This window comes from Perca fluviatilis, chromosome 6, assembly GCF_010015445.1.
Source record: "Perca fluviatilis chromosome 6, GENO_Pfluv_1.0, whole genome shotgun sequence".
NCBI lineage: Eukaryota > Metazoa > Chordata > Actinopteri > Perciformes > Percidae > Perca > Perca fluviatilis.
Window position 1 is genome coordinate 3,234,374 of NC_053117.1, and position 12,471 is coordinate 3,246,844.

The window sequence follows — 12,471 nt, forward strand, 5'->3', positions numbered from 1 at the left end:
CATCACATGAGAGACACGGCTGGATGTCCCTCCCCTGTCGCTACCTCTGCTATCAGGACCAGGACAGCTGGGATTGGTTTAAAGAAAAACATACAAGTCCAAGCTATGTTCCCCCCATCCCAGAATAGATAGGCCGTGTCTGGCTATGCCAGCTTAGTCATTAATCTGTATGAATGTAGATTCTGTCAGACCGAGGACTAAACAGAGATTGAACCAACTGAGACTCAGCAGAGTGAGCGGGCTGCATCTGTCTCACCAGATGTAGACTGAGGCAGTTTGAGAGGACAGAGAAGATTAGACTACGATATAATGGCACCGGGAGCCAAAATTAGCATAGGACACGATAGTTGCACTCCGAATCCCTCGTTGTGTCAGCACCTGGGACGCTTCACAACGTTCTGAACAAAAACTTGTATGACGTGTTGCATGATGTTAACCATTATGTACACACTCACCCTCTTTCTACTGACTGGGAAGGAAGAAGACATAGTGATCATGAACTGTTCCAGGTTCAGTTTATTTTATTTTTTTTAACATTTAATGCAAGGTAAGGCAGAGAGAGGAGAAGACCTGGAAGAAAGCCTCTCCAGGTTCTGCGTTCACATCCGTTAGCATGTGTTTTCTGTCCGGGGGGGACAGCGAGTCAGTCATGTGTACTGTAGTTTGGCCAAGTCTTAGCAACAGCGTACGGCTCGGATGTCTTAATGTGACCGTGAGCATCTTGAAATCAGTGTCACAAGATGTGTAATGTTTGCGCGTTAGCCGGCTTAGTGTGGACGTCAGCAACATGATTTTATGACTTCTTCACATAGTCAAGTCCCCCTCCCTCCCCAAAACAGTTCACTCACTGGCCCTTTCTGTGCTTCTCCCTGGAGGGCGATATACAAATTCTCCTCTTGTTTTCTGCTATTCTGCCTTAATGGAGGTTACAACTAGGGAGTGCCGAGCCACTATCCTCATGAACCATTGTGAAGTGTTCTTACTGTGACGTGTTGGTGGTACTCTGAGAGCTCCTATACGATTGCAGTGGATCAGTACATCTGTTTGTCTTTTCTTTGATTCTCGTAAGACAGCAAAACACCTGTCCTTCTAAAGGAGTATTATGGAACTATGTTAATATTTCTCTGTAAGTAACCTTTCCAAGATTTCCTCATGGTTTTATGATCCTTGTTATTTATTGCTTCTATTTTGTTTTGTTGTGTGATTTGTGCTGAAACGGTTGGACACATGGATTCCAGTTGTTCCCGTCTCCTAACGTCACTGCTTTTAAGAACATTGACGTGGTCATTTGAACTACGTACACTATAGTATCTTCCATTAATCACCAAAACGTTCTAATAAGTGAAGCATTTTTTTTGCATCTAAGAGAAATTCTGTGTATTTTTAAACTTGTTTTGACAACTTGACAGATTTCATACAGTTTCCATCTCCCATACCTATATGGCTACACTCTGTTGGTTTACAAAGACATTATGTTTGATATTCCAAAGTTGAAACTATGCAGCATTGATCCTGAATACTGTGTGCTCTTTTTTTTTTTTTTTTTGTCTTTAGTCATGGAATTGAGGATGAATGCTGAAAGCACAGTTTCAAGCAAAGCATGAGACTTAAATGTACAGCAAGAAAAGAATGTATAAAGTATATAGATAAATGCATATATTTGAAGAGCTTTGTTCCAAAAATAATACATGCACTGTGTGGAAACAACTTAACTGAAATCCTATCAAGTGATCGAGACAGCAAAGATCTAATCGTGCGGTCTAAAGTAAAAACATCTCTGAAAATGGATATGCACTTTGGAAATGTTTTTCTTTTTCCAAATGGATGTATGACTGTTGGAATGAAGCCCTTCATTTATTTTTCACCCCGTGACATGTTTCATCTCTACACTGTGTGAGATTGCCTCTGTTTGGTTTGTCCAATAAATGCAAACTTATTTCTTCATAAAGAACATTTATTGTGTCTTTAAAAATAAAAGAATTTCCCCCTTGAAACACTTTGAAAGAAAACCGCATGATTCGGATGACTGCGTGTTGAAATGAAGCTAGAACATGTGATCATTCCAGCTGACAGGAAGACGCTGCGTTCTCATACTGTGGATCAGCCAGCTCTGTGACATCATCACCACGCTCCTCCGCTGCCTTCTGGAGAAAGAAAAGACAACTATGTTGTCCTCAAGGATCCATCATGTTAGGGTTATACTTTAAACTCCCATGTTTTTGGTGCATGATTTAAAAGAAGAAAAAAAAAGGTGTGTTACCGTCAGAGTGTGTTTTGTTATGGCTAAAAAAAGAAAGATTTAAGAGTTAAGTTCATGTCATGTGAATTGGCCAGATTTATTCTGATCTGCATTAAATACAAAGCGTGTCACCTAAGCACTTCAAAGCCTGTATATGATCTCCTCCTCAACCATGCTCGGGAGGGAAACCTGATGCCTATTGTGCTGTAAAATGAAATGTAACTGTGTGTGTTTGTTGGTGGAGCAGCACAATGACTCACCTCTGGAGTAAAGGGTGGCGAATATGGTCGCCATGGGCAGCAGAGGCAGCAGAATCCAGCGAGTCAAACTCCAGATGTAAGCAGCCAAGGCTGCAGGGGCACGGCAGAGAAACGGTGAATTAAAGCTGCACTAACCGGAAAACACAAGTGTTTAAATATATTTTATATATGATATAAAAGGTGTTGTTCCTGATGACACACCCACAGAACAATGCTTTGGCCTCTTTCAGCTCCTTGTTTTGTTTCTCAAACCCAACAGGAAGCTGTTCAACCCGACTCATGCAGCTGGACTTACTGTCGCATCAAAAGGTTGGGTTAGAAAGGTTTTTCATCAACTACAACATGAATTATTACATAGCACTGACTTGATTGAAATAGGTAATTATATTCCCAGACCTGCCAACCTGCACGCATTTTGCGTAGTAGATACGCATTTTCACATCAAACTACGGTGATACGCTTTGTCACTTTAAACTACGCAAAAATCAGATGACTGCTTTGAGTAACCGTAACCATGGCAGTAACCGTCTCACTCAGATTATGTATTGCAGTAAAAGTTAGAAAAAACAGTGTTGTAGAGTTACAAATGACTTGTCAGTTACAAGTCCTGCATTCAACATCTTCCCTATGTAATAGTACAGAAGTATTATCAAAATATACTTAAAGTACCAAAAGTAAAAGTGCTCATTATGCAGTGTAATATATTTTATTGGACTATATTATGATACAATTATTTGTATTTAATATAATTAATGTTTTATTTAATTCAAGTAGCCTACTTGAACATCATTATTTTCTAGGGTTTAAAATGTATACAGATTTGACATTTAATGGCATTTTTTATGAACCAGAACTTCGACAATAAATCAGTAAGTTGCTACTCAATTTAGTTTTTCAAGATTGGCAGGTCTGTATTCCACATCTTTGTCTAAATGTAAGGCTTGAATATAATCGGTTTCAAGAGTTGTTTGGAATGCTGCATTAACTGATGGTGTGCTGTTTCCCACCTACACAACATTGACAAGTGACCACCTGAGATGATGAACGTTTTAGCAAACAGATGTCTGTCTGTGTCAGTCTGCTGTGTGCTGCTGAGCAGGTAGGTAGGAGGGGCCATCTGGGACATTATTCACAATTACAATTACAAACACTACTCAAACGCTCTCACACGCAATACTGAAACGCTTTATACACATCTGTAATGGGATTTCAATCGTGTTTGTGCGTGTGTGTGTGTGTGTGTGTGTGTGTGTGTGTGTGTGTGTGTGTTTGGTTTCAGTATAGTCCGTGAGAGTATGAATAGTGTGTATGAAAGCACTTCAGTAGAGTGTGTGAGAGCATTTCACTTGTATCTGTGTGAGGTTATTGTGAATAATGGCCCAGATGGCCCCTCATAGTTAGAGATCAGTGACCCTATCAGAGCCTTTATGGCTGGGAATAAGGTTAATGAGAGTGTAGATGTGGGCCAGAAAACTGGAACAATGTCCCATTGAAGACACACAAAACATGTATTAGAATCAAATAAAGCCAGTATATCATAGTGTGCATTCAGTTTATCCAGAGCCTGACTTTTGTCCTGATTTAGTTTCTTTTGCACTAACATTAACAGTTGTACTCACAGCTGTGAAAGTAGCCTTCAGCCAGCTTGATGACGGTGTTGTTGGTGCTCAGCACACCGCACCAATACAGTCCCTCTCCATGGCTGGGCTGCAGCAGCGCCACAGTGAAGGAATCAGAGCCCTGCGTCACCTTCAGGTGACCTCCATCCACTGAGTGCTGCCTCTGGCTGAAGGCGAGGCCGTGGCAGCAGTCAGCGGAGCTTTGCCTGCACCAGACCCTCAGCAGCCTCTCATGCTTCCCTTCATAGGGACATGTCAGCTTCTGCCAGTACACCACCTCACAGGCGCCTGCACACGGTAACATGGTGGTGGGGAGAAAACAGCTGGTGAACGGTTTATAGTGTTTTCCCAGGTTTGTGGAAGACTCAGGTACATGTATTTTGCCAGATATTTGACTTGAAATTGTATTGAATTAAAATGTTTGGAAAAGCTAGAGCAGATAATAAATAATACTCAAAAAGCTTAAAGACAAAAAAACTTGCTAAAGAAGTCTACTGTGGACCAACTACAATCATTAGATCTGAGAAAGGACATTACGTTAGTTTTGATGCTTCCATTGATTTTACATTCATGTGGCTTAGGTGCTGCCCAAAACAGCTCGGCTGCTGCATCTAAACCTTAGAATGGTAGGGGTAACCCTGGTGTAACCTCGCACCAACACAACACAAAAGAAGCCAAACCTTTAGAAGAGATCACCTGTACCTCACGTAGTACATGGTGGGAGCTGCTTTCAACTTTAAACAATTTTAAACTAATAAAGCTCATGTATACTTCAGTCTCATCTCTCCTGATATGCCAAATGGTTTTTGCACACTTTGCACTCACCTTCATCCTGGACTATACTATACGTCTGCCCATTGCACATACTATATATTATATTCTTTGCACATTCTGCACTCAACCCATTCAGCCTCCTTTTTCTTTTCTTATTCAACAGTTATTTTGTATGTATGCATTTGTCTTCTGTGTTTATTGTTTATTTCATATTCATGTCTCTGATTCTGAATCTGAATCTAATGGCTTTATTCCAAAAGAAGTACATTTCGCTGTGGATGTCAGGCAGTTGCACAGCCTTTAACATCTTTTCAGCTTGTATAGCAGTGCAGTAATGTATGTATGCAAGTTATTAACTCAAATTAAGGTGAAGGTCTTCACTTACCTGCAGTCAAAAGCAATAACAAACTCAAAAGATGCATAATCCAAGCACTGAACGTGGTTACACTCAAATTGGATAGTAAATACGGAGAGAAGCTGCTTTTTTAGATGACAGAGCTTCAGGAAATGCCTCACCAACACAGATAGTGATCTGTCTTCATGCAGAAATAAATACAGAAAGTGTAGGCAGTGCAGTTGCACTCGGGCCTGATAGCCTTTTCTTTGACCTACCTTCTGTTAGGTTGTAACATGTTAAAACCATGCTTACGTGTTATGTTTTAAATAATAAATTGTATGCTGCAGTCAGGTTATGAAAATAGGAATGGAATCTAGAATGTACTCGTAACACATCTTAATAATAACCTGTTGGATTTTGGGGCCAGTCTGAAGCCTGTGGTAGCTACTGCTCAAAACTGTAGCAAAGCTGGAGTTTAACTCGGGCTTTTATTTTGAAAAGCTTGCCAGTCAGTATGGAGCGCTTTCATTGGATCCTCTGTCAGCCAATGAAGGAAGCTCTTGTACGCATGTCCTCCTGTGTCCATGTGAGTAGTGCTCGAATGCTAGCTAGCTCCTAGCTAAAGAATCATCATGGTAAGTTCAAACAGGATTCAAAAGATTTCTGAGCATTCATTCTTTTAGTAGCGTGGTATGAAATGTGTCCTCATTGAGTGTCCTCATCACAGTCTTAAATTAGAGAATATGTTAACAAGTGAATGAGCTCTGGGACGGGTGCAAAGAAGAAACCCAGAGCTGCGTTTACAAATCAGGTCAATCACATCAGCTCGGTCTTATAAACCCGCATATATCATCATATATGACTTATTAATATGTGGCCTTGATCATCAAACGCTACTCTGGAATTCGCCATTAACTAACAGTAACAACTTACTAACTGTCGATATGAAGGGTTCAGCGTGTTGTAAGTGTTTATAACGTTAACCATGATGTCTTAATCATTTTTGGTTTTAGCTTTCTGACAGTGCCACCATCTAATGTTATTTATTGAAAATGTAAAATTTACAACATGATAGAAACATCAGTAACTATATATAACGTTAGTTCTTGATGTTTCTATCATGTTGCTGAACCAAGCTCAGATATTCCCATATAAATTATATATTATTATATATATATATTACTCACATGGCATTACTGTATGAAGACTAGGGCTGGGACGATATGCTTTTGTCCCGGTTTGAGTCTTGCCCGATACATGAGTGCTGATCGGATTTGTGTTGTGATTAAAATTTGTTGTGATTCTAGAAGTATTGGGATTAGATAGTATTGATTATTGGGATTATCTTTTCCTTCTTTAACAAAAACCAAAGTTAAATGATACACTTCTAGAGACAATATATCGAGACATTTCTAAAAACTGATAGTTTTCGAAGAAGAATAACCTCACATGTCAGTCAGTCAGTCTGACATGTATTGACATTGAAGATGGATTTTCTGTGTTTCTACCGTAGAAACACAACATATTTAGCTCAATCATTGGTCAAAATAAATACATAAAAATAACAATTCTAGGGAAAATAATAGTTTTTAAAATCGTTGCAAAACAAATCCCGATACATCAGATTTGTGATTCCTAATGAAGAGCCTGAGATAATGTGCTGTTACTGTTGTGCTAGCTGCGTCGCGAGGTGAGGCTGAGGCGGGAGTACCTGTACAGGAAGGCCCAGGAGGACCGTCTGCGGACGGTAGAGGAGAAGAAACAGAAGCTGAAGGGTGCTCTTGAAGGTAGGAGGGCATCGTGTTGTCTGCCGGGTGGTCAGCAGTGGAAATGATCCAGATCCTGGTATGACACAAGCTGTTTCTTCCCTCTGCAGAGAATCGTCTTCTTCCAACGGAGGTACGCAAAGATGCTCTGCAGCTGCAGGACCTGCTGGAGTACGACGATGAAGGGGCAGAAGGCCGGTGCTCTTATGGCTTCATATTACCAGCACCATCATATAGTGCACCAGTGACTACGTTTACATGCCAATAATATTCCAGTAATATTATTTCCATAATATTTCCAAAAGAGACAATATTCCGACTAAGCTGTTTCCATGGCTAATGAAAGTGAATATTCCACTAATATTCCCATTTACATGCAGACGTGTAAAATAGGATCTTTTGAAAGTGTTCCAGCGGTGGAGGACTTGTTGGAGCGTGTGAACACAGCGTCCCTCTTTCATTCCTTCAACCAGCTTCTTGAAAAGGTCGCCTCATATCCAAAAACCTGTTGATATCCAAGTCTTTGATAATGTTTAAAAGTAGCTGTGTTTCTGCTTCTTTTCTTTTGGCCATGCATCTCTACCGCAGCCGGACTAACTTGAACTGTCGGCTGGTTGGTTAGTGTCCAACAACCATAGCAACACAGAGCTGACTGTAAGCCGTAAACAGGCAAGAGGCCGTAAACTGTTACTAACTGCGGTAAAAACCCTGATTGAGATGCATATTCTGAATGCGCAGTATGCATGTCCAAAGAATGCTTCTAAAACCTGAATAATATCAGCATATCACACAATGCTAAATTCGGAAATAGGCCTTATTCAGAATATCCAAAGGGAATATGCTGTTTACGTGACCTGATCAAATTGGGAATATTATCATATTCGGAGTAATAGAGGAATATTAGTGGGCATGTAAAGGTACTGCTTGTGTCTGTGTTTACTGTGTATTAATTTCCGTTGCTGTACTGGCTGTGTGCAGGTGTCAGCTCCCACATGGACGATGAGTATAAATGGGCCGGAGTAGAAGACCCTAAAGTGATGGTCACCACCTCCAGAGACCCCAGCTCCAGACTCAAAATGTTTTCCAAGGTCAGAACCAGTTAGGACAGCAGATGGACCACAGGCTGACTCCAGCTCTTTACTTACCAAATCATTTCATTTAGTTATTGTCTTACAAGTTTCCCTAAAAATAACATTTTACTTAATTTATTATTTTTTTTTTTACTAATTTTATAGAAAAGGGAGGCTGTGTTCAATTAGTACACTTCCAATTTATTACCTGCATAAACTACGGTAGTCTTCTTTATAAAAACCCAATGGGCCATCTGAACTATATGTGAAATCTGTCTACAGGCAAACCATCCAGCGTATATGGAGAATAAAGTTCCCAACATTAAATGGATGATAAAATGATTCTTACTTGGAATTACGTGGAGCTGTCCTTTTTAAAGGCAAAAAACACACACAATAACAGTACTAAATTACAAGATACATAATTATTCCTAAATTACAAATAAAAGCGTTGCTGCAATTTCTTCCTGAATTTTCACAATATTTATACTAATTAATTGACAATCCTTTAAAAATGATACTAAGAATATAATTAACAATACAATGCATGTAATAAAAAGCAATGGCAGTATGAGAAACATGAAAGCATGTAAACCTATTCTAGTAGACCCCGAGAATACAAATATGCCGCTGAAAAGAAGTATGACGGGGGCTCTTGAAAGCTGCTTTGATTCTTCCAAGCATTGATTCTTCACAGCTACAGGACGTAGCACTGAGTTACTGCTGCTCTTTCAGTAGGGATTTCAAAAAAAGAACAAACTTACTGAACAACAGAGACGTGTGAGCTACATTTCAGAGGAAGAAGCAGGGCTTTTCTTGATTACGCAGTCAGAGCGGAGAATAAATGAGTGGTGTATGTGAATGGTTCCAGGAGGTGAAGCTGATGTTCCCCGGAGCCCAGCGCATGAACAGAGGAAACCACGAGATCAATGCGCTGGTGAGCGCCTGCAAGGCCAACAACGTCACAGACCTCGTCATCGTGCACGAAACCAGAGGACAGCCAGGTACGCCGTTCACCTCACTCTGTCCTTCCTCTCAGAGCGGGGACATGAGTTTGGTCTCTCTGCTAGCGTTTATACATCATGAAGCAGCCACTAACAAACGGGCTCTCCCGGTGTTCTACTGCACACTAATTCTAAGCAGCTTTTGGGTACGTTGTGTGCTCAGGTTGGAAAAAATACAGTTGTTATGCACAAGGAATAGGAACAGCTGCAAATCATTTCAACTGCAGTAATTGTGATTGGTAATAAACTGGCTCCATCTTGGAAGATGACGTGATATTAGAACGCCCATATTATGCTCATTTTCAGGTTCATAACTGTATTTTAAGGTTGTACCAGAATAGGTTTACATGGTTTAATTTTCAAAAAACACCATATTGTTGTTGTACTGCAGAGCTCTCTCTCACTGCTGCAGATCAACTTTGGTCAGTTACAAGGCAGGATTAGCTGGGAGACTTCTAAATGAGGGCGCACATGGAAGTAGTTCTTTTGTAGATTATGGTGAACTTGTGTGTGTTGTAGCAGTGCTTTGCTATTGAGAACGACGTAGCATGCTAGCAGCTAACGAGCTAACGGTTGTGGTTAGCCAGCTCATTTCGGACTGTGACATCACACACCGATTTTGAACAGCTCACTAGGAGACTGAAGGCAGGACACATTCAGAAACCGTATCTCTCTCAAAACAGCATGGATGGATTTTTTTTCAAAGTTTGTATGTGTGTGGAAGCACCAGAGACACAAAAGAACACCCCAAATCCCAGAAAGTGTTTTTTTCATAATATGGGCACTTTAAGCAGAGTATAAAGTGAAGTAGAGTCCGTACAGAGCACTGCACAGGGTGTATCTGATGTCCAGTGTTGTGTCCATTCACAGATGGGCTGGTGGTGTGCCACCTGCCGTTTGGACCCACGGCTTATTTCACCCTGTACAACGTGGTAATGAGGCACGATGTTCCAGACATAGGCACCATGTCCGAGGCCTACCCACACCTCATTTTTCACAACTTCACCTCGCGACTCGGCAGTAGGGTAAGGGAGAGCTGGACCAGGCGTTGAACACGTCATGCCGTTGATATTCTCTTTCACGACTAATCAATTCTGCCCCTGCAGGTCTCAAATATCCTCAAGTATCTTTTCCCCGTGCCGAAGGAGGACAGCAGGCGTGTGATCACATTTGCCAACCAAGAGGATTTCATCTCTTTCAGGTCAGTGTGAAAGGACCCCCCCTCAATGTAAGTGCCACACACACTCTGTAAACCGTACAAAACATAATGCGTTCATTTATTTCAGACATCACACCTACAAGAAAACAGACCACAGGAACGTGGAGCTGACAGAAGTCGGACCCAGGTTTGAAATGAAATGTAAGTATGGAAGAGAGTGTGTGTGTGTTTTTGTGTGTGTGTGTGTGTGTGTGTGTGTGTGTGTGTGTGTGTGTGTGTGTGTGTGTTTGTGTGTGTGTGTGTGTGTGTGTGTGTGTGTTTGTGTGTGTGTGTGTGTGTGTGTGTGTGTGTTCATACCGCCCGCCCCGCGAGCGTCGGCCCAGGAGTGCCGCGAGTCACTGTATGTTGTGTGCTTAAATGTTAACAAACTTTGCATTACACATAATAAGTCATGTTTAAAATGAACATGAGGGTAAGATATTTATCAACTTCAAGTTTAAGGTATTCCGTACAGTGTGTTCAGTTATCTGACTACAAATGTAAAAGTAAGGCAGTTTTTCTTTTTTTACATTTGTTTACGCCTGAGTGCCGTTGATTTGGTTACGTTGCTGAAAAAAATAGCTAATTGTGACAATGAATATAAATTTGTATGTAACTTTTATTTACAACACCTTAGTGCTTGTTTGTACAGCATTTTGGTCAGCTTAAACAGTGTTTAAATGTGATCTAGAAATAAACTTTACTTACTTTACAAGAAACAGGGTTTAGAGAGCAATTCTCAACAAAGTAAACGGAAGTACATAATCTTTGTTTTGTCACACAAGGGTTAAAAAAAATATCAGAAGGGACCATTGCCGCCCTGGGCATCTTCACATTATCAAATCTGGCACTCTATAAAAAGTTTGGACACCCCTGCTCTAAACGTTTAGTGGCGTTCCTCCATTGTGTTCCACTTTTCTTTTGGGATGTGTAAAATGTTTGCGTGTGTTCTTGTGTTCAGTGTATATGATCAAACTGGGCACCCTGGAGAACGAGAGCACAGCCGATGTGGAGTGGCGTCACCATGCATACACACACACAGCCAAGAAGAGGAGGTTCCTCAGTGTGCAGTAGGAGCTATTAAAGCTTGGACTGTTATACAATTCTTTAAATGTGGAGTTTATGAAATGACAAAGTTTTTCTTAGTCGCCTACACCAAATATGACAAAGTATAATGTGTTCATGTCGAGGGTTTCCCATAGTCCCTCTGCATCCCATCATCAGGAGGGAAAGTGTGTTTCAAGTAAATTGAGCCTTTTTTTGACAAACCCATTGGTTAACAAAGTGCTGTGTGTATTATAACTGTAACTGTTGTTTAATAAAATTTGTATAATGACTTTTATTGGCTCTGTGATGTTTTGTTTTGCCCAAAATGGGAAAAAATACACATTTCATACAATGTGCAAACATAAAAGATATCCGAATTTGTAGCATAATGGTAAATAACAATGCAAGTCTGCCACTGTATTTATTATTTGTGTAATGGTAGCGGTGCATTCTTCCTGCTTTATGTGTGGTGTAGTTCATTTACATAACTAAACCGAGATAGGGGCCAGGAGAAAGAAATGCTTGTTATTACTCCGACAGTTCCACTTCTACTGTGCAGTCATCCAGTCTGATCTCTAGTATGGTCTTATTTCTTCTGTTTCAAAGAAATTGATATCGATGAAATCGCTGTCTCTTCTTGGGCAAACCTCACATTCTCAAAAGCTTGTTTTGAAGAACTTCAGGATTTTATGATTTGATGTGATTTTGAATCCTGCCTCTGGTCTTTCCTCACTGTAACATGAGATTTATGATTAGCTTTTTCTCAGCTCCTGTTTTTATTTTTAGTAATTGTAATTTATTAAAGCTATTTATTACTGTGTGTTACATTGTATATGTATGGAAAGTGCTATACAAAAGTATGATTGATTGAATTTTGGTAAAGGTCCCATATTGTAAAAATGAGATTTCCATGTCTTATATAAAGCAGGTCGATGTGCTATATAAATACTGTGAAACTTGAAAGTATAAAAAAGTGCTCAATCCACAGAGAAACCGAACAAGGAGATCTATAAGAGAGCCTTTATGCCTAGTGCAATAAAGTTGATGAATAAACCACTAATTTGCACCTTTCTACAGAGAAAGCATATTGTGTACTGCATGTACTGTATGTTGTGTGTATGTTTGCATTGATGTAACAGGATGCTTTTATCTGTTTG

The 12,471-nt window shown here is 40.3% G+C and overlaps 2 protein-coding genes across 4 annotated transcripts; one reads left to right on the forward strand and one right to left on the reverse strand.

The window, feature by feature from the left end:
- Positions 1-1,676: 1,676 nt before the first annotated feature.
- si:ch211-102c2.4 (uncharacterized protein LOC568178 homolog) lies at positions 1,677-5,681 on the reverse strand. Of its 3 annotated transcripts, none has more exons than XM_039804449.1 (5): positions 5,278-5,681; positions 4,119-4,406; positions 2,500-2,589; positions 2,261-2,283; positions 1,677-2,141 (listed from the first exon to the last, which is right to left on the reverse strand). In XM_039804449.1, exons 1-5 carry the CDS (start codon positions 5,312-5,314, stop codon positions 2,058-2,060), a joined length of 522 nt encoding a protein of 173 aa, XP_039660383.1. In that variant the 5' UTR covers positions 5,315-5,681; the 3' UTR covers positions 1,677-2,057. The 3 variants fall into 3 exon arrangements, with proteins under 3 accessions (XP_039660383.1, XP_039660382.1, XP_039660384.1); XM_039804448.1 differs by having other exon boundaries at positions 1,677-2,144; XM_039804450.1 differs by lacking the exon at positions 2,261-2,283 and having other exon boundaries at positions 1,677-2,144.
- A 74-nt stretch (positions 5,682-5,755) lies between these two features.
- Positions 5,756-11,609, forward strand: imp4 (IMP U3 small nucleolar ribonucleoprotein 4). The gene is made up of 9 exons (XM_039804444.1): positions 5,756-5,864; positions 6,908-7,016; positions 7,106-7,189; positions 7,974-8,083; positions 8,937-9,069; positions 9,940-10,094; positions 10,176-10,270; positions 10,356-10,429; positions 11,229-11,609. Exons 1-9 carry the CDS (start codon positions 5,862-5,864, stop codon positions 11,339-11,341), a joined length of 876 nt encoding a protein of 291 aa, XP_039660378.1. The 5' UTR covers positions 5,756-5,861; the 3' UTR covers positions 11,342-11,609.
- Positions 11,610-12,471: the final 862 nt, after the last annotated feature.

Excerpts from the sequence above, each read along its gene's own strand:
- si:ch211-102c2.4 (XM_039804448.1), bottom strand. The coding sequence starts at position 5,314 with ATGCATCTTTTGAGTTTGTTATTGCTTTTGACTGCAG. Across the intron at positions 4,407-5,277 it reads GTTATTGCTTTTGACTGCAG|GCGCCTGTGAGGTGGTGTAC; the intron begins GTAAGTGAAGAC and ends TACCGTGTGCAG. Across the intron at positions 2,590-4,118 it reads TGAAGGCTACTTTCACAGCT|CCTTGGCTGCTTACATCTGG; the intron begins GTGAGTACAACT and ends GTGCCCCTGCAG.
- imp4 (XM_039804444.1), top strand. Across the intron at positions 8,084-8,936 it reads GACTCAAAATGTTTTCCAAG|GAGGTGAAGCTGATGTTCCC; the intron begins GTCAGAACCAGT and ends GAATGGTTCCAG. Across the intron at positions 9,070-9,939 it reads CGAAACCAGAGGACAGCCAG|ATGGGCTGGTGGTGTGCCAC; the intron begins GTACGCCGTTCA and ends GTCCATTCACAG.